The 21,022-nt window shown below is 34.5% G+C and overlaps 4 protein-coding genes and 1 pseudogene across 4 annotated transcripts; 1 reads left to right on the top strand and 4 right to left on the bottom strand.

Moving 5' to 3' along the window:
• Nucleotides 1-1,516: 1,516 nt before the first annotated feature.
• Nucleotides 1,517-6,924, top strand: PKP-BETA1 (plastidic pyruvate kinase beta subunit 1). Its single transcript, XM_011003647.1, has 12 exons — nt 1,517-2,008; nt 2,625-2,909; nt 3,143-3,308; nt 4,038-4,172; nt 4,270-4,380; nt 4,488-4,576; nt 5,005-5,067; nt 5,181-5,356; nt 5,432-5,534; nt 5,632-5,780; nt 6,040-6,148; nt 6,598-6,924. Exons 1-12 carry the CDS (start codon nt 1,754-1,756, stop codon nt 6,703-6,705), a joined length of 1,749 nt encoding a protein of 582 aa, XP_011001949.1. The 5' UTR covers nt 1,517-1,753; the 3' UTR covers nt 6,706-6,924.
• On the bottom strand, nt 6,846-8,226 carry LOC105109060 (hevamine-A-like). Its single transcript, XM_011003648.1, has one exon. The coding sequence runs from the start codon at nt 8,179-8,181 to the stop codon at nt 7,270-7,272; it is 912 nt and encodes a 303-aa protein (XP_011001950.1). The 5' UTR covers nt 8,182-8,226; the 3' UTR covers nt 6,846-7,269.
• Nucleotides 8,227-10,486: 2,260 nt separating this feature from the next.
• Nucleotides 10,487-11,763, bottom strand: LOC105109058 (acidic endochitinase-like; annotated as a pseudogene).
• A 2,083-nt stretch (nt 11,764-13,846) lies between these two features.
• LOC105109057 (acidic endochitinase-like) lies at nt 13,847-14,971 on the bottom strand. Its single transcript, XM_011003645.1, has one exon. It carries the CDS (start codon nt 14,917-14,919, stop codon nt 14,035-14,037), a length of 885 nt encoding a protein of 294 aa, XP_011001947.1. The 5' UTR covers nt 14,920-14,971; the 3' UTR covers nt 13,847-14,034.
• A 954-nt stretch (nt 14,972-15,925) lies between these two features.
• Nucleotides 15,926-19,947, bottom strand: LOC105109056 (LIM domain protein). The gene is made up of 3 exons (XM_011003644.1): nt 17,615-19,947; nt 17,291-17,482; nt 15,926-16,820 (listed from the first exon to the last, which is right to left on the bottom strand). Exons 1-3 carry the CDS (start codon nt 19,846-19,848, stop codon nt 16,250-16,252), a joined length of 2,997 nt encoding a protein of 998 aa, XP_011001946.1. The 5' UTR covers nt 19,849-19,947; the 3' UTR covers nt 15,926-16,249.
• Nucleotides 19,948-21,022: the final 1,075 nt, after the last annotated feature.

Genomic DNA, 21,022 nt, shown 5'->3' with positions numbered 1-21,022 from the left:
TTAAAGTCTTGTTTTTATAGTTTTAGGCATTAAAATCTGTCTTGATTTTCCCCCCTCACTTAACTAATGTGCCGACACAAGTTAACAAGTTAATGACCAATTTTAGAAATAGAATTCTAGTTTGTTGTTAAAGACATTGATAGGTGAAACAAAAATTAACATGAAAGAAGAAAAATAGCTCTTTTCTATAGAGACACGTAAAATTTTTATTTGATCCTTTAAGTTTTGATTTTTTTATATTTTACTTTTTTAAGATAATTATATTTTAATTGTAATTTTTATTATGTTTTAGTTCTTAGATATTAAGAGAAAAATAAAAAATTGAAGTTGATAACAAATTTGAAAAGACAGAAAGCTGTTTTACCATCAATAATTTGATTTAAGTTTCAATAAATTTGACTTTAATATCAAAAATTGAATGTAACTTGACAGATGTGATTTCTTTTTTTAATGATATTGAAAAAAGAAGAAGATTAAAGCTTAATAAAGTTTTATAATCGAGGGCCACATGTGTGGGCCATTTTTCTAGTTGGACACCTGTGGTCCTTCTTTGTATAATGATCTATTTGATTTTATTTATTTTATAATGCACTTATTTTTAAATAATTATTTGATTTTGCCATTGTTTTCAAATCATATTAATGTTTTTATGGTAATATAAACAATTTTTTTGAATAATTATATATAAACCTAATATTCAGCATCAGTCTTTTACTTTTTAGAAGGAATTTTATCTTTATATTTTATTCTTTAATTAATATTAATAACTTTTTTGTATGATATATTGATTCATATATTTTTTAATTTATTTTATTAAAAGTAAACATTGATTTTTTAATTTTTAATTAATTTTTATTTTATTTTATTAATGGCGAATATTAACTCTTAAATTTTAGCTTAAATTTTTTTAAGACAATAAAAAATATGTTCATAATTTTTTCGCTTTCATCACCTATCTTAATTTGAAATTCTAGGTTATGTTTGTTTTTTGAAATTTATTTTTTGAGAAATTACTTTACAAATTTTTCTATATTTGTTTGTCATTAGAAAAGTTGGTCAATGAAAAATACTTTCCAGTCAATGAAAAATCTGGCTTAATTTCTAGAAAAATATTTTTAGAAAAAATTTGGACAGAAAACACTTTCTGTAAGTTGTAAAAAGTTTTTCATTCAATTTTTTAATTTATAAAATTTATTCTTCATTACTTTAATAAATTTGAGAAAAATAAAATATTAATAAGTTATTATTCAACTCATTTTTAATGATATAACTAAATATTAAAAAATATTTTTTAATTTATTTTTTTATTATATTATCAAATATTAAAAAATAATTTATTTTCTTAAAATTTATTTTCTTAAAATTTATTTTAAAAAACTATTTTCCATCAAAATAATAATTGGAGGCCCTTTGCCTCCTTTTATCCTCTTTGGCGGTCGGAAGCGACACCGTTTAAGAGAATTGTCAAAGTAGGAAATCACAAAAACTCCAACCGTTTTGAATAAAGGCAGTCGGTACTCAGTAGGAGGTGGCGTTGGCTTAGCTCATTAAAACAAAAACCTTCCCCTTTCCTTTTCCTTCGATACAAACAAAGCCAATCCAAAAAGCCTCCCTCCCTCGCTATTTCCGCCAATTCTATCGGCGATTTCTCCAATCTCCTTCTCACTAGCTCGCACACTCCCTCGCCTTTTAAACCCGAGCATCTCTCTCTCTCCCTCTCTCTCGGTAAAACACACTATCTTTCTCTCTAAAAATGGCGCAAGTAGTGGCTACCACCAGATCGATTCACAGTTCTATCCTATCATCTCCTTCCTCTGGATCCTTACAAGAACGTGTTGATAAGCTAATCAAACCTTCAACTTTATCTTCGAAATTTCTTTCAAGTCATGACAAGAAGAAAATTATCAGCAGCGTTTCTTCTCATTGGAACACTCATATTGTGGCGGCGGCTGTTAAGAGATCCGCCGAACCTGAAGTCATTCCTGTCTCACCCGAGGACGTACCAAAGGTCTGCACTACTTACCTCATTTTTGGCTGAATAATATTTTGATTAACTGAGTTCATCACATTGCGTGTTAGATGTAAACACTCTTGTCACGGAATAGCGAGTAAAGTTAGGAGAAATGTGGTGAGAACCTGCATTCCTTGGATAACGTTTTTACTGGATTTCAGTTACGGAAAAGTACGCGAACTTCATTTCTCTTAACTGAAATTATAATATTTTTGTTGTAAAAATGTGATTATATAACATTAACAAATCAAAAGGTCTATTCATACGATTATTTCAGTGAAAGACGGAATTGACCTATTGAAGCTGCTGATTTGTTGGATTCGGCACAAATTGAAGGTTGTTTTTGTCATTTCCAGAAAAAATTGCCGTCTCGGACATTATTTTTAACGAAAACTATCCTTTCATTAGGTCATGATTTAAAAAAAATTATACAAGGTCATTTTTAAAAGGTTATTTTTGTCTTTTCACTACAATTAGTTGCGTGGATAGACTTTTTGTCGCGCCACTAGTAGAATTTAGCATAATGTGCAAGGGAGGATAGTGAAATGATTCGCTGTTAAAAGTAAATTGGAGTATTCATTAACTTTGTGGATGAATTTGTATGTTTTTTCAGAGGGAGGAGCAATTTGTGCAATTAGAGCAACTAGGTGACACGGCAGCAGCTATTGGAATGTGGACGAAGCCTACTGTTAGGAGAAAGACGAAGATTGTATGTACTATTGGACCGTCAACTAACACGAAGGAGATGATATGGAAGTTGGCTGAAGCGGGAATGAATGTTGCTAGAATGAATATGTCACATGGAGACCATGCTTCTCATCAGAAAGTCATTGATTTGGTTAAAGAGTATAATGCACAGGCGAAAGATAATGTCATTGCCATCATGCTTGATACTAAGGCAGGTTTACTTCATTTTGATGCTATATCGGGTTGTTTGAGTTGTAAAGTTTTGATGGAATGGAATGCACCTAATGTTTGGAGGCCATTAGAAACGAGTTTTATGCACAAATTGAGAAAGAAAAAAACATGACAGTACATGGAACAGTACTTTATCCTGATTTGAGGTCCTTCATTTAACTTGTTATATGCTTCTTTCTGTTCATTTGGGTTGCTTTTTTTTTTTTTAATCAGGGTCCTGAAGTTAGGAGTGGTGACTTGCCTCAGCCTATCATGCTATCACCTGGACAGGAATTCACTTTTACGATTCGTAGGGGTGTTGGAACATCTGATTGTGTTAGTGTGAACTATGATGATTTTGTTAGTGATGTAGAAGCAGGCGACATGCTTCTTGTTGATGGTATGCTGACATTGTCTTTTTTTCCTAAAAGTAAAAGTTGAAACCATTGGTAGGGTGCGCAATGGTTAAAACATTATTGCCTTATTGTAGGAACATGTAGTTTTTGTGATTCATTTTGTTATACTTATTGTCATATTATTTGTGTCAATGTAGGAAGAGGATTTTTTGATGTATATGCATACATAATATCAACATATTTATGCTCTAGCAAACCCCACCCCCCCCAGTTGCACATGTTATATGTGTCTCTGCAGAAGTGAATATTGTTTCATTTGTCCTCTAGACCCTGTCTTTTGATCCAGTGACTGAAATAGCAGTAGATAAATGGCATGGGGGATAGCATGAAATCATGATTGTGGGAGTCTGCTGCTCAAAGATGACAATGGAAAGTGAATATGTTTTTTTTTCCCTTCTGAAACTGATACGATTTCAAAGCCTTCATTTTCTCATGGTAAAATGTCAGGATTCTTACACCCATAAGAGCAGGGTTTTGATTATAGTGAAACTTCCTTTTCACTTTGAACCTTTTTTTTTTCCTGCTAATATAGAAGTCTTAACAACCATAAAGAGACATGAAGATCAATATGCCCAGGATGAGTAGAAATTTTCTTTAGGCAGGCTTGCTTTTACAATTCATGCAAACTCACAGTTGAAGCTTTCAGGGTTTTTGAACAGGAAATATATTTTGCTGTCAATTATATGTTTGCTGATCCTTGACCTTTGTTTTAGGTGGTATGATGTCACTTCTGGTGAAGTCCAAAACAGAGGATTCAGTGAAATGTGAAGTTGTTGATGGAGGAGAGCTTAAGTCGAGGCGTCATCTAAATGTTCGAGGAAAAAGCGCAACATTGCCTTCCATCACTGGTTTGACCTTAAATCACCATTGATTTTATTTTGTTTTCATTTGTGTGGGTGTTGATTTCACAAATGGACATGGTTGCTTACACGGTCCTTGCTGCAGACAAGGATTGGGATGATATAAAATTCGGAGTGGAGAACAAAGTTGACTTCTATGCTGTTTCCTTTGTTAAAGATGCACAAGTGGTTCACGAATTGAACAATTATCTACAAAGTAATATTTATATTAATATGTTCTTCTTCTTCTTCTTCTTTTTTTTAACATTGTATGATAATCTAGCTTAGTTAACTTGGACGATAATTTTTTCCGTGTTCTGGCAGGCTGTGGTGCAGATATACATGTGATTGTAAAAATTGAAAGTGCAGATTCTATACCAAATTTGCATTCGATAATCACAGCATCTGATGGGGTAATCATCTGAATCATTATGTCCATCTTTGAGTTGCTGATAGTTTATGTAATATTAAGACGTAGTTAATTGGATTTGGTTATCCTTATTGCTTTTAAATTTTATCAAGAGGAGCATATTTTTTGAATATTGATCTTGAAATGAAAAAAATGATTTTTTTTTCCCAGCTATTGCCACTGACTGCTTTGTTTCCTTGTTGATTTGCTGCCTGTTTTTTTTCTTCCTTTTGTACTATAAATTGTTTGAGCTGTGATTTTTTAGTTTTATTTTTATGTATCAATTTATTTTTTAATTCGGATATATCTGACATTCTCTAATCATAGTTGATTTCACAAGAAACATTTTCAGATCAATGCTGATACCTCTAGCCTGTATTGTGAATAATCTACGTGCTAATGGATTATATGCTTCTTCTTTTTTTTAATCAGGCTATGGTTGCAAGAGGAGATCTTGGTGCAGAGCTCCCTATTGAGGAGGTTCCCCTGCTTCAGGTAGATTTGTCTCTGGGATAAGATTGATGACCAATGAGATATGAAATCATCATTGGTAGCAACTGCATCCAGTTTGGACATGAAGTTGATTAGTTTCTATTTTGAATTTGTAGGAAGAGATAATCAGGCTCTGCCGGAGCATGGGAAAAGCTGTTATTGTAGCAACGAATATGCTTGAAAGCATGATTGTTCATCCAACTCCTACCAGAGCAGAGGTATCAGACATTGCCATTGCTGTTCGCGAGGGTGCTGATGCAGTAATGCTTTCTGGAGAAACTGCACATGGAAAGTAAGTAGGTTTTAACAGTGTGAATGCTTTAAGTATAATTGTGCATTACGATGAAGTCATTTTGTATCCTTGCAGATTCCCACTGAAAGCTGTTAAAGTTATGCACACAGTCTCCTTGCGAACTGAAGCAACCATAGCTGGTGGTGAAATGCCTTCTAATCTTGGTCAAGCATTCAAGGTGCCTAACACGAACCTGTTTATCTTCTTTCATTGATGTTTCTCATATTCAATTTAATTGCTGTGAGTACTGAGTGGGAATTTCTTATTTTCTGCAGAACCATACGAGTGAGATGTTTGCATACCATGCAACCATGATGTCAAACACTCTTGGAACCTCAATTGTTGTCTTCACAAGAACTGGCTTCATGTCTATATTACTGAGCCATTATCGACCTTCAGGCACTGTTTTTGCATTCACAAATGAGTAAGTTTTTCATGTTCCTAAAATTTACATCTGTTATCAGTCATTTGTTATGACTTTTGTCCTGGGTAATTTTACTTTTAGCTTTTAGTACTTACTGAATAAATGATACCATGTGTAAGAATCCAAGGGAAGAGAGCAACTGTTTCAAGTGAAAAGTATAGATATGTCTAAGGGCAGCTCATGTAATGGTAGAAGATTGCCACTAAAAGGTATTTGAATTGAGAGTTTGACTAATTACTATACTTCAATGGCCATGCAGGAAGAGGATACAACAGAGACTGGCTTTGTATCAAGGAGTGTGTCCCATATACATGCAGTTTTCAGATGATGCTGAAGAAACCTTTGCAAATGCCTTGTCAGTGCTCAAGGTAAGCTCCTATATGATTAGTCTATTGTAAAATTGGACAGCAGTTTATCCATGTTTTATCGGTCCCTGTCCAATTTGGAGATAAACTAAAACGAGCTTTGAATGGCATGAAGGTATAGTTGGACTGGTTATAAATGGTACTTTGAGTATTGAGTATTCAATTTGGATAACGGACGATTCTCATCATTATCAATTATCATATATAACATTTAGAACATGCTTAAAACAATTGTATCTGTGAGATAATAGTCTACCCGAGTCTGCTGCATGAGAGGATTTAATTCCTTTAATATGATCCCAAAAATGTCTGTCTAGATAGTCACTTTTAAACATACAGCTAGGTCATTCCTTCTCTTTTCAAAACCATCTTTCATTGTACCTGGGTTGTTATGTACTTGTTGCATGCAAAAAGGTCGGAGGATGACTTGTTTCTGGTTTTATCATATGCAGAATCAAGGGATGGTAAAGGAAGGAGAAGAGGTCGCACTTGTTCAAAGTGGAAGACAACCAATCTGGCGGTTCCAATCTACCCATAATATTCAGGTCCGCAAAGTATAAACACCGAGATAGATTGCAAAACTGATTATTAGTCCCACATACGAGGACAATTCCTGTAGTTTGAGTTTTTTGCCATGTTATCTAGGCCTTTATTGCGTAATTCCATGTTCTTGACTGGATGTTCTCTGGACTCCTTTTCTTTTAAGTTCCCAGCATGTCTTGTATGATGGTTCGAAACTACTGTTTGTTGAATGAAAAGCTTTCTTTGGTATTGTAGTATATCATATATAGTATCAAGTCAGAAATTAAATTTATTCTTGAATACAAATAATTAAGGAATTTTTCGTGCTGTGAAACTTGACTCGATCATTGGTCGGCCAAAATCAAGAGCAATGTATTTGTTCATATGTGGCAGATGAGAAATGTGATTGAGGCCAGAATAGTTTTACCCATTAGTACTGGATAGAGTTGCAAAGATAGTCAACATTAGTGGAGACATGTATTTGCCATCTTTAGACTATTCTAAGCAAAACAAACAGTAATTAATCATCTCATTTACTTTTCTTAATGGAATTGCGTCCGCATTTGTTATTAGAGCTAGCAGAGTAGAACCAATTCAATGTGTCATACACTGCTCAGAATGGAGGGACTGTACCCGTTCCTATCATCCCAAAACTTTGACCAGAGCATAACGCCACCATACTTTGGTGCCATCTTTATCACTGGAAGTATTTGAGAAGTCAACACATCCGGTGGAATGTACCCACTTCTGGCTGCTGCAGGAGCTGCTGGCAACCCTAGAAATATTGTTCCCGCAACTATTGACGCAGTCCACTGATTCCAAGAGTTTATGAGGTTAGTAGTGTTGCCTGAACTATACTGGCAAGGACCGTTGCTATAGAATTGTACCCAAACATAGTCAAAAAGTCCAGTGTTAAGGGCAGTCCCCAAATTTCTATCCGGGAAGGGACACTGAGGAGCTGCCGCTAAATACACCTTTCTTCCTTGCTCGCCATATTTAGATAGGAAACGTGCCAGATCCTCCCAATACAGTGTTGAACCTTGCCCTATGCCAAAATCAGTGCCATCCAACACCGCATCACCTAGAGGACGAGAAGATGATTGACCGCCCAAGAAATTGCTCCATAAATAATCTGCGACACCTCTGGCATCATCCTTAGAGGCTAGAGTATAATTTCCAATGCTACCACCAAGAGAAAGCAGCACCTTAATTCCTTGCTGTTGGCAACTTTTGATGCCTCTACTGACAATTTTACAGCCACCGTTTGCCGGGTTGCAATGACCAGCAAGGTTCATTTCTGGGGGTTGACCATTGCCAAATTTGTTGAGGAAGGCTATGTTAACATAAGCATATCTTCCTGTGGCACATGTTTGTGCTAGAGTCCCTTCATTTCCATTTTGACCCCAGTAGATTGAAATTCCACCAGCAGCATGAGAGGATTTATTTAGTAAAAGGACTAGCAGAGGGATAAGAAGAAATGTGGCTTGAGAAACTCCGGCCATAGTTGCAAGCATCCAAAAGCTAAGGATGGTTTCTCGTGCCTCTATAACGGGCAAGGGATTGACAATTATATAGCGTCTTGGATGGCCTCCACAACGAACAATTTGACCCAAGGAAAGCAACAGTGGCTAGCTGTATACATAAAACTAGAGCGAGGTCTCCAAGCCGAGTTTGCTGACTTCATTGGAACTTCCAAGGAGATTGACCAAAGGCCAAATATTGTCACTATAAATAAATGCTTTCCATACTTGAGGAAATTTTATTAGATAATTAGGAGGAATATAATTTAATTAGTTAAATTCTAAATTTATTTTTTAAAAATTATTAATTTGAGTCTCATAAATTTTAAAAATATTTAAAAATTTATATAATTGTTAATTTAAAAAATTAGTAGTAGACAACACTCATAAAAATCATGTTAATCAAAATAAATAAAAATAAAAAATTAAGCGTGGCGGCCATTTAATGTGCATGAGACTCGAACCACCTTATTTATCACTTCATACCAAATTAGTACGAGTTCATTTTGTATTGAAAAAAAGTCTATTAATTAATTCCATTTGTTCAAAAAATCTCTCCTCTGCCTCTTTTCTTCATGTATTTACATAACTTCTGTTAGCTATTATTTTATGTATCAGTCGAAAATTAATATATTTATTAATAAGTAAATCATCAAAGCCCGTCAAGAGATTAATTTATGATTTCTGAAATTAAACATAGTAATTATTATATCTTAAATATATAATGACTAGCTTATAATTCACTTCTTTATTCTAGCTCCGCTGTGCAGGGAACTGATGTTACTCAAGTAAAGAATGTTCATACTTCAATGGAGTTAACTCAGCCAACATGAATAAAAACAAGATAACTCTCCGGATTTTCTTCCAATGCTAGAGTGATTGAATTGAACTCTGTATTTTTTAATGCTAAAATATAATATAAATTATACATAAAGTATTATTAAAAATTTAAATTTTTAGATTAAACTAATTTTTTTAATAAAATGTTAGAAGCTTATTAATCAAGTGGTTATGAGTTCAAATTTTATTATTTTTATTTTATTTGATAAAATTAAACACAAGATAATAATAGACTTGTGTAATTTCAAGTTTAAAAAAATTTTAATTAAAAAAGTATATTAAAAAATAATATAAATTATATATTAAAACTTTAATTAACTTAGAAAATCTTATATTATCAATATAAAACTCCAGGACAAATAGGCAACCTAGCTGAGTAAAGGTGCATTTAGGGTTTAGTTGGATATGTCTGGGAGCTCAAAGAAGGGGTTTAATTTGCTGGCTTCGTTGACCAATAAATTTTCAGTTGAGTGCTAAATCTTTAATAATTCTTACAGGGCTAGATTACTTTTTTCTCTAGTTATTGATAGAGGTGCAGAAACTTCTAATAATCCAGGCTTTTCACGGGCTACACTAAAATGTTGGGCTATTATTTGGGCTTCATACTGGGCTGAACTGGAATATTGAGGGCCCGATTCTTCTTCCACGAAACAAATCTTCTGCATAGTTAAAGTACCCTTCAAGTCAAAAACATAAAACAATTATTTTAAATAAAAAAATTCAAAATTCTTAAACCGTGTTTTTAAATAACTAGTAGTGAAACAAACATAACAACATATTTGATATAGCATAAAATTGAGTTTTATTATACGAGATTTACTAAAAAATTAAGTTTAAAATATAGGTTGTGTGCAATAGTTTTTACATATTTTTTAATTGAGTTTTAAAAATATTCCTTACCGATCTCTTTCTTAATGTTTGTAAAAAAACCAAAATATTTTATCTAAACATTATATATATATTTTTTGCTATATATAAATTTTAATCACAATTTTTACTAAACATGTATCTAAATTCAACTAACTACAATTAAAAATATTTTTTTAAATTATAATTATAAAAACTATTTAAAAAATAATCACAGAAAAATTCATCCGCACGTGATCACATGATTTTACCAAATAGCTTACCAATCTAGCAGAGTTGCACGTCTGACTGCATGATCATTCATCTGCTTTCTTGGCCAGTAAATAGCGTGTTTGAAATTTCACTCGGAGAAGTGTTTTTAAAAAGCTTTAATTTTTTTAATATTAATTTTTTGGTGTTTGTTTTATCATTTATCTTTATCATTTTAATTATTCTTTATAGAATTATCCTGACATTACAAATGGGCTAGTACTGCACAAGTAATAATCAACTTAAAAAATAAGTTTCTTCAAATCAATCTATAAAACAACTAAATTTATGTTGAAAAGATCAACTTTACAATAATTTATTGGTAGAGATTATACCCGCTTCATTTCTATAGGTGATCCTCTTGTGTTTATTATTCTCATCAGAATATATAATTTTATTTAACTTAAGATCAATTCAAGTACAAATACACAGTCACATGTTTTACTGTCAACAAGCGAATGCTACACTGAGGATACATGAGATGATGACAAGATCAAGGCTGCGAAACTTAGACACTGCCCTTTATAGCTGCACTGTATCCATTGTCAAACAGCTTGTTCCAGAACATAACACCTCCATATTTGGGTGAATTCTTGACAGATGGAAGAACCTGAGAAGGGAACACATCAGCAGGGATGAATCCACCACTAGCGGCTGCCTCAGGAGCAGCCGGTAGTCCCAGGAATACTTGATTTGCTTGAACTGTTGTCCATTGGCTCCGTGCTTTTAAGAGACCGTTAGCATCATCATTGGTGCATTGGCATTGAGGATTGTTATAGAATTGAACCCACAGATAATCAAACCGCCCAGTTTTAATTGCAGTGTCTAGTTTAGCATCAGGGAAGAAACATTGTGGAGCTGCAGCTAAGTACACCTTCCTTTGTTGGCAAAATCCACCAAGTGCCCTAGCAAGGTCATCCCAGAACTGACCTGAGCCAGTCTCAATATCAAAATCAACCCCATCTAAGGTGGCATCGCCTAGCGGACGTCAACTGGACAGACCACCAAGGAAGTTAATTATTCCAAATATAATTGGCAAGTTGCGTCGCATCATCGGTGGATGAAAGAGACTAGCCGCCTCTTTCACCTCCAATGGAAAGTAGAACCTTAATGTTTTGACCTTGACAAGCTCTAATGTCAGCACTTAATCCAGTACAAAGTATTGGCTGCGGGGTCACAAGCTCTAATGTCAGCACTTAATCCAGTATCAGCCAATGGCCTGCTAGGTTCAGCATTGCCAAAATTAGATAGGAAAGCTATGTTCACAAATTGATAGTTTCCTGTGGCACAAGTATCAGCCAAGGTGCATGCCTTCGTTTCCATTTTGACCCCAGTAGATGGCAATGCCTGCACCATACGAGGGTTTGCACAAGGAGACAAATAACAGGAGGGATATAAGCAGGTTGAGAGCTTGTGGATGGCAAGGCATTTCAGATATCTTAGCTTTTTCCGTGTCTTAACAATGTAGAGATGGTACAGATATATAGGTTTTAGGATCATGCCTGTCCTGAGGCATAAGGTACTTGATCACCGTGGTATGTGGGTAAGAAATTGTTGCCATTCATATTACGTGTAGAAGAAATCTGCATAAAAATACTGCAGTCAGGTCATCATAACCTAAGCTCTCAATTTACAATTCCAAGTTTGCTCTTGTTGCTTTAAGGTGGTGGCCTTCATAATATGCCGTGGCAGAGGGGTTGGTTTCCGTCCCTCCTTGATCTCCTGATCTGTCCTTGACATTTTCGACTCCATTGTCTTGTGGTCGCAACTTGAACCCAAGCTTTCAATTGAGTAAGGGATTGCCTGAACCACAGGGCATTGATAAAAGGTATTATAGGCATGCAGTGATATGACCTTGAAAGCCCATATGGAGGAGAAAACATCATCCATTCAAGTGTGAATTCGATTTAACTAGAATTCAAATCCAGGTTAGATTCCGTGTCTCTGGTTTAATGGGCTAACTTGCGAGGTCGACCTGGATTTAATAATTACTACAGCTAGAAAAGCTTGAGTATGGTGTTTGATCTGGGTTAGGCTTCACGTCTAGTGTTTAGCTGGAAAAGCTAAATTAGTATTTTGTTAAGAAGATTACTGTTGTTGTTATCATAAATCTCTCTGCTCAAAATCATTGCTGCATCTGGTATTCTGAATTTCAACGTAGTTTTGAAATTACGTTACAAACGATGTTTCATGAAAATTAAATTGCCTTCGGAACAATTTGAACCCAATCTTTCAGGTGAGTAAAGGATTGCCTGAACCACAGGGCATTGATAAATGGTGTTATAGGCATGCAGTGATATGACCTGAAAAGCCCATATGAAGGAGAAAATATCATCCATTCAAGTGTGAATGATAGAAGGGAGACTTCAATTAAGCAACACTTGTTAATGAAAGTAAATTTACTAATAATACTGAAGGGAGAGAAGCTAAAATTGCAATTAATATGGGATATTAGTGAGTCTCCATTCTCCACTCTAAGTTCAGCATTTAACCAAAAAAAAAATTAGAAAACACCACTCATCTTCTTTGCATGCTCTCTTTTAATCTCCACTCTAAGTTCAACATTTCACAAAAAAAAAAAAAAAAAGATCTATATTTTGTTATTTTTTTTTATTCATAATTGTTTTTTCAATTCCATCCCTTATTATATTATTTTATTTTATTTTATTATAAAATTTCAGTCTCATTCTTTTAATTGCTATTTTTTTTTATCATTTTCTTGATTTATTTTATTTTTTAATTTTGTCTCTTATTATTTTATTACTACATTTAATTATTATTCTTTTGATTACTATTTATTTTATTTTTTAATTTTGGATGATTGAGGATTTTGCTTTGTGATTTTTACTACCTTGCCTTTTGTTAGGTAACCTGATCTCATGATTTAGATTACAAGTTTTGAAAATTAATGTTATTTGACTATAGTTTTTTTATATATTTTTGTAATTTCATCATTCGACATTGAATTATTGGACCTCCAGCTTTTTTATTTTGCTTTCATTTATATGGAATTATCATAATCTCAGTTTCATCTTTTATTATTTATTTTGCTTAAGAGTTGATCTAATTATTTTATTTATTTTTTAAAGGATTATCCTGACCTTATAAATGGGCTGCGAGTTTGGCCTTTCGCTTTTTTAAAATCAGGATTTTTTATCTTTTTTAAAATTAATTTTTTTCAATTTATCTTTCAGTATTTTATTTGCTAGAAATTGAGCTTTATTTTTTTTTTATAAAATTATTTCAGTATTTTATTTGCTAGAAATTGAGCTTTATTTTTTTTTTTTAAACTTATCTCGTTTTCATTTAATTTTTATTTTGTTATCAAATAAAATTATTAAGAACTTTTAAGAATACATGATATTTATTCATGGTATGAGCAAGAGTTTTTTTTATTATTATTATTAGTCATTGTTGTGGTTTTTTTTATAGCATGTTATTAAATTAATTAAATTTATTTAACATGTTCAAATCGGTAGCTTGGAGTCTAATTTTTTATTTTTTTTATAAAAATATCATTATTGCTTGAGTATTTTTTTTTATATTAGAAAAAATTTAACCTGGTTCATTATGCGATGGATGCCACCTATCTAGTACTAAATTAGAAATAATCAACTTAAAAAAGAAGTTTCTTCAAATCAACCTATAAAACAACTAAATTTATGTTGAAAAGATTATTAGAGATTAACTTTACAATGCTTCATTGGTAGAGATTATATCCGATTCATGTCTATAGGTGTTCCTCTTGCGTTTATTATTCTCATCAGAATATATAATTTTATTTAACCTAAAGATCAATTCAAGTACAAGTACACAGTCACATGTTTTATTGTCAGCGCGAGTGCTTCACTGAGGATACATGAGATGATGACACGAGCAAGGCTGCGAAACTTAGACACTGCCCTTTATAGCTGCACTGTATCCATTGTCAAATTGCTTGTTCCAGAGCATGACACCTCCATATTTGGGTGAATTCTTGATAGATGGAAGGACTTGAGAAGTGAGCACATCAGCAGGGATGAATCCACCACTAGGGGCTGCAGCAGGAGCTGCAGGTAGTCCCAGGAATACTTGATTTGCTTGAACTGTGGTCCATTGGTTCCATGCACTCAACAAATTATTTGCGTTTCCTGAGTATTGACATGGCGGATTGTTATAGAATTGGACCCACACATAATCAAACAGCCCAGTTTTAATTGCAGTGTCTAGATGAGCATCAGGGAAGGGACATTGTGGTGCTGCAGCTAAGTAAACCTTCTTTTGTTGGCTAAATCCATTAAGTGCCCTCGCAAGATCATCCCAGAACTGACCTGAACCAGCCTCAATATCAAAATCAACACCATCTAAGATGGCGTCGCCTAGCGGACGCGAACTGGACTGGCCACCAAGGAAGTTATTCCAAATATAATTTGCCACTCGCCTTGCATCATCGGCCGATGAAAGAGAGTAGGTACCTGAAGCACCTCCGATGGAAAGGAGCACTTTGATGCCTTTCCCTTGGCAAGCTTTGATATCAGCACTTAAGCCAGTGCAAGTATTGGCACTGGGGTTACAGTGGCCTGCGAGGTTTAGCACTGGAGTTTGACCATTGCCGAAAGTAGAGAGGAAAGCTACGTTAACAAATTGATAGTTTCCTGAGTTACAAGTAGCAGCCAAGGTGCCTTCATTTCCGTTTTGTCCCCAGTAGATGGCAATGCCTGCACCATACGAGGGCTTGCACCAGGAGACAATCAAGACGGATAGAATCAGGATAACTGCTCGTGTACAGAAAGCCATTTCGAGTATCTATATAAGCTTGCTTTGTTCTCAACAATGGTGGAGAGGTTACAAATTTATAGCGCTGAGGATTACGCATGTTGAAATGTTTGAAGGTAGAAAAGTCTAATCTCCGTGCCTTGTGGGGTACGCAACCTTTTCCAATCCAAACTAAGTAGAAAACAAAGCTGCTAACCATCTGTTAGTCAAGAATTCAGTAGCCAAGTCGTAAATTTGCATTGACCTAACCAGAAACAAACAATTTCCAGCTAGAAACTTCATCTGCTAGCATCACAGATGCAGCCTTGTGGAAGAAAATTTATTAAGATCATTTTTCAACAATTCCATTACAGGTGTTGCTCCTGGAAATTCTGAGAGGCTGTTTAATTTGAAATGTATGATAGTTTGTCTTTAACTTCAAGGGGTTGTTTGTTTTTATGTTTTAAAAATATCTTTTGAAAAAATTTAAAAAAAATTAAATTAATATTTTCAAATTATTTTAATTTACTAATGTTAAAAATAATTTTTAAAAAATATTATTTGAATTTATTTTTAAATAAGAATTATTTTAAAAAATAACTATTATGTACCGCAGTATATTCATGGCCTCTAAATCTTTTCACATCCAAAAGCCATCAATGTTGAAAAAACACAATGGACAATCAGAATCTAAGAAAGGATTTGGTACGTGGAAAATAGACACTGCTAAATCATCAGATATAAATGGAAGCTTGTGCCCATCCAATGGCGTATGCTATTTGAAGGATCCTAAATTCCATGAATGTTAGAAAGGGTAGGCAATTTATTGACTGCTTGGTTTATCGACCAAAGCTTGGAATATTGAGCAGTGTCTTCTGTAGTGTTCATGCACGTTTCCATTTCCCTTCTAACAGCAGCCCAAAACGTTAATAGCCTTCTTGTTTTGTCTCAAATCGTATGTAGCTGTTGGGTTATGAACACATGTTAGAGCCCAACTTCGGTAATAAAGAGAAGAGAAAATGAAAAACAATAAAGGTAATAAAGTGAATTGAGCAAAAGAATAACATGGTCTTCCATTGACATACAGAACAACTGTCTTCTTGGCTCTCAAAAACATCAGCTTACCTTAAAATGAAATCATACGGAGCTCAAATATACGAAGGTGAAAGAAAGTGTGGTGGAAGACAAAAATTACCTCTTAACTGTAATGTTACAAGTTATAACTACAGTTTGGTAAAAGTTGTCAGCAGTAGTGCTAAAATGTAAGTTTATGCATGGCCATCAAGCCTTTATGATTTCCATTGAAGGTTTTCGTTAAACTTTTTTTAGAAAATAAAATATAAACATTAGATCACAGTATGAACTGTTGCACTTAGCTCGAGTCATCATCTTGAAACAAAGCCTTGGAAACAGAACCACACAAGGAAGTTCCATAAGCTTGGTGGTTCCTGTCATCGATGCTGATTCCTCCCTTGTTTCCAGTCATTGGGGTGTCTAAAACCACATCATAATTTACCCGTCTTCTTTCCTTTCTTTTTGCCAGCTTACGAAGAGGATCTGACTTCATTTTCATTGCTGTTGGCTGCTTTGGTGCCCAAACTCTCTGCAAATCTGGAACCCAGCTAGTGAAAGATGCAAATCTTCGAGCCCTCTGTCTTCTAGCTTGAGCTTCAATTAATTTTCGAGCATGCTCCTCCTGGCTCATACCCTGGGGGCTTTGAAACTCATTTTCCACATGTCGAAGTGACTCGTCTTCTGCGGAGACTGAATCATTAATTCTATTATTATCATCCATTTTATCTCGTTCTATTTCTTCTCTCCTTGTTTGATTACTGCCCTCACTGTTGAGGACTGAATTAGGCAATTCATCTTCCTCAGAAAACAGCAATAAATCCATTTTTTCATAGATTTTGTGAACAACACCACCAAGACTCTGACAGTACCTGAAAAATTGTGCGTGCAAGCATATAATTTAGTTGTGCTCATCTTCCTTCTCAGCAATGATAGAGAGTGCGCGTGCGCATATATATCAGGTGAATGAATATGAATATCCATTACATGCCAACGACCAACATTAAAATCATTCCTAATGGGCTTCAAGGGAAGAAATTCCAGAACACAGTGCAGTTACAGTCACTACATTGATATGTCATGAGAAATACGAGTAAGTTGCGGGCAGATCAGCAAAGCAATGTTTCAAACCAATAAAGGAAGCTCCTCCAAATTTTGGGCTTTAGGAAATGCTAGACAAATAATCCATGCTAAAGAAAGAAGAAATAGCAGGGACCAGCAGTGCTCATTTTGTACAGCACCAAACAATGAACAGCAGCATGCTTCATAAATTCCCAAAAGTTGCTCGACAATTGGTAGTTTCAGGAATAAAATTGTGTTTTTTGTGTAGATGTTTGCATACCTGTTATTTATAATCTTTCCCACATATGCATCGAGGCTCCAATCACCAAAAAAGCCCCCCTTCAGATGGCATTGAATGGTCTCTAAGAGCATGCAAATATGTTTAACAAATCTATGTTTCGTAGACTCCCCAATACTTGCTCCAACCTCTGATTGCAGTATCTCCATACGAAACAAAATCTGCAGTTCATATCTTTGGCAGATTAAGGAAAGTATCATCATCATTGGTGCAAGTTGTCAACCTTAACAAGTGATTAACAAACAACAAAAGAACACGGAGAGATAATAACATGAACAATTATATAAATGAAACAAACATGGATACACTCTAGCTATACTTTCTGATGTAGCCCCAGCAAAACTAGGGTTAGATGCATCACTGTCTTTGTATATAGCAGCCAAATCTTTAGGCTCCCTAAGTAGAAGTTTTGCTAGCTCAATAGCAACAACACTAGCAGTAGCACTGCCAGATTTTATATCAGTGGTTTGATTCTCTGAGGTCGTTTCCTTGTCACACTTTTGATACAACCAATAGATAGATGCATTCACCAGTCGCTCAGCCAATGTCCCCGGGTCTACTTCTTCAGACTCAAGTCCTTGCTGGATTTTGTGGGGAAGGTCACTGAAGAAACTTTCCAAAGTTTCAGAGTGAAAATCAAGAGCAGCTTCATCCTGTATTCTAGAAGCCCCTGTCAAAGAATCCTCTCCTATTGAAGCACAAGAAGTCACTGGCTGTTCGCTTTCCTGAGGCAACGCATTTAATCTGTCATGTATTTCTTTTGGGATGTCCTGGCATGGATTGGAACTGCCTGGCATGGCCCAGCTACAATATCTAGATTTCTTAATCTGTTTCATCCAGCATTTCAGGAATTTCAACTTCTTTGACTTATTGCATCCCCTGGAAAAGTAAAACTCTTCTAAATCTATCTGAAAATCTTCCTGTGCTGCCTTGCAGAAGGCCCTCCATGTCAGTTCCTTGAGCGTTTTTGAACTCCTTTTGTTCTTCTTCCTTTTACAGCCTCCTAGTTCAGCACACTTATCAAATGGTGAGTGCCCAGATTGAGAACCAGTAAGTCCATTGGTGTGGCTCAAATTGATTTTTTGTTTGAAAACCTCATTTTCTGTCTTCTTAACAAATTGACCCATACTCAATCCATCAAATTTACCTGCAACTACAGGAGGGTGAAATTGATCTCCTGCAATAAAGAAAAGAGCTGAAGAAACTGTAAAAGGCTTGAGGATTCCTGTAACCAAGTTGCCATCACCCTTTGAAAGAGAAACCAGAGCCCAATAACCTGCTCTGTATAGAAAACTCAAAAGAATTTGCCAGATGGGTGTGGATTTTTTAGATACAAACTCATCCATTTCAATCCCCAGCATCTGAAGAACCTTATCTTCCAAAAACTCACTGCAATTTTCTTTTTGATCTTTCGCAACATCCCTTGAAAGCTCGCGTACAAGAATTGGATCTGACAATGACCCCTCTAATTTTACACCTTTACCATGCATTTGTACTGCCTTAACATGTAATTTCGCAACTCCACCACCAAAATCTTCCAAAACCATTTTCCTTCGTTCACAACTACCTGATTCCAAATCCATGAATTTCTGGCTAAATCTAGAAAACACGTCCAAGTTAATCAATTCAAGATCACAACACTTACATTCCAAAGGCTTTTCACTCACATCTAATATCTCAAGACTCAATTGCGCGCATACTCTCTTACAACAAGCATTAAAATCAAAAACTTTCGGCGGAACACTAATCCTAGGATAAATCAAACCAAAGGGAACAAGAGCAGAACCTAACACAATGGAATCACTAGAACAAAACCCCCAACCTAAACCCTTAATCCCCCTCCTGAAAAACTCAAAAACCACTTCGGACTCATCAAAACCAACACATCCAACTTCACATTTCACATCCACCCAGACAAAGTGAATATCTTTACTAGCAAACCCTTCACTAACACTCTCAAAAACCCCACAAAACTTCTCATGAAACAAACTTCCATCTCTCAAACAGCCATCATTCAATTCCACGTTGAAAAACTCCGAAACAAACTTAAAAGACCTCAAAATTGGTGAAAACAGAATAACCAAATTAGACTTAATGACAAAAGAATCAGAACTTTCAGACATACCCATTATAGAATTGCACGAATCAGAGTCCCAGGCATACTCGTGAAGTATCTCCTGTAACATAGCAGCCACATGGTCTGCCCTTGGCGAAAGCGAAGAAAAGGAAGATTGTTCATGTTTAGGCAAGAAAGAAGAGAGAGAAGTTGTGATAGAGTGAAGAGTATTGTTGGGGTGGTCAAAGGAGAGGGAAAAGGGAGGGAAGGGAAGTTTTGAAGAGAAAAGAAGAGGGGAAAGGGAGGAGAAGAAGAGTTTGAAAGAAAAGAGAGAAGTGGAGAGAGGAGGGAAAGAGAGAAGGGGTTTGATGGAGGAGAGAAGGGAAGTGATGTAAGGGGTTGGGGAGTGGTGGACAAGCGGGGTTAGGTCTATGAGAAGAAGTATGCGTTGGGTCTTGGAGTAGTCTGTGATTTGATCTGCCATGGTTGAAGATTTGCTGGAGGCGGAGGAAGGTGGTAAAGGAGGCTGGGACGATGAAAGGGCGGGATTTTGGGGTTTCTTGGCGGGATGATTTCTTTTTCATTTTTGTTCACATAAGGGTATTTTTTATAAATAGAAGTTTAAGGATAATTATAAATTAAAAAAAAAAACAGTTTCTAAACCTCAAAAAAATTAAAATAAACATTATATTTAACCAAAAATGGGATTTTATTACATCTTGGTCAAAACGAGACTAGAATCATTTTCCACTTAAACTTTTTTTTTTTTTTTTGGCTCAAGAGTGCCGGCATTAAAAATCTATGGAATATTCAATTTAAATTAAGTCATCAAATTCTCATCCAATATTTGTTAAATAGACATTGATGAATTATAAAAGTTTTAGTATAATAAATTATGGTAAAATAGGTTTTCTAACATTAACATTTTTTTAATTTTAAATTCAATGTTTAGAATTTTTACCAGTATTTATTCTAAGTGATACCAAGTTATATAAAAATAGAATATGAAAGCTTACCCACACCAATGTGAGTCATTTGATAATAATAATAATTAAAAAAAACTAAAGCTAAAGCTGAAGACAAAAACATTGCTTATAAACTAATTTTATTAGTTATTATAATAGTGAAATTATATATTTCTCAGTGTCTAATAAAAACAATTATCTTTAATTTAAGGATATTTCAATCTTTTTATATGGTGTATTAGTCACTAAAAATTTGTATAGGGGTATAATTATATTTTAACTTTTTTAGTACAATAAAATAATCTAATTACCCTCCGTAATTTTAAACCAGCTAAGAGGCCTATTTTGGTATTTTAAAAAAAATAGTAAAATAATAAATTTGTTACTGAAATCAAAAAAAGATTAAGCCATGTATAGAGGACATTTTGATTTTTTCATATAGCTTGTTAGGGAATTTGAGGATCATTGTTAGGGAATTTAACTTTTTAAGTTTGATAGATTAAATTTTTTATATAAAAAGTTGTTGGTCTATGGCATATTTATATATATAGCATATACGATATCTCTTAATAACTAAAATTATATTTTATTATATTATTTGATACATTGTTGTGTTTTTTTTCTGGTGGTGCAGAGTGTGTTAGTATAAATAGAGTGATTATTATTGGTAAAACTTATTTTTATTGATTAAAA

Source organism: Populus euphratica, unplaced genomic scaffold (assembly GCF_000495115.2).
Source record: "Populus euphratica unplaced genomic scaffold, PopEup_1.0 scaffold439.1, whole genome shotgun sequence".
Lineage (NCBI taxonomy): Eukaryota > Viridiplantae > Streptophyta > Magnoliopsida > Malpighiales > Salicaceae > Populus > Populus euphratica.
This window is presented reverse-complemented; position numbering and strand designations above follow the sequence as displayed.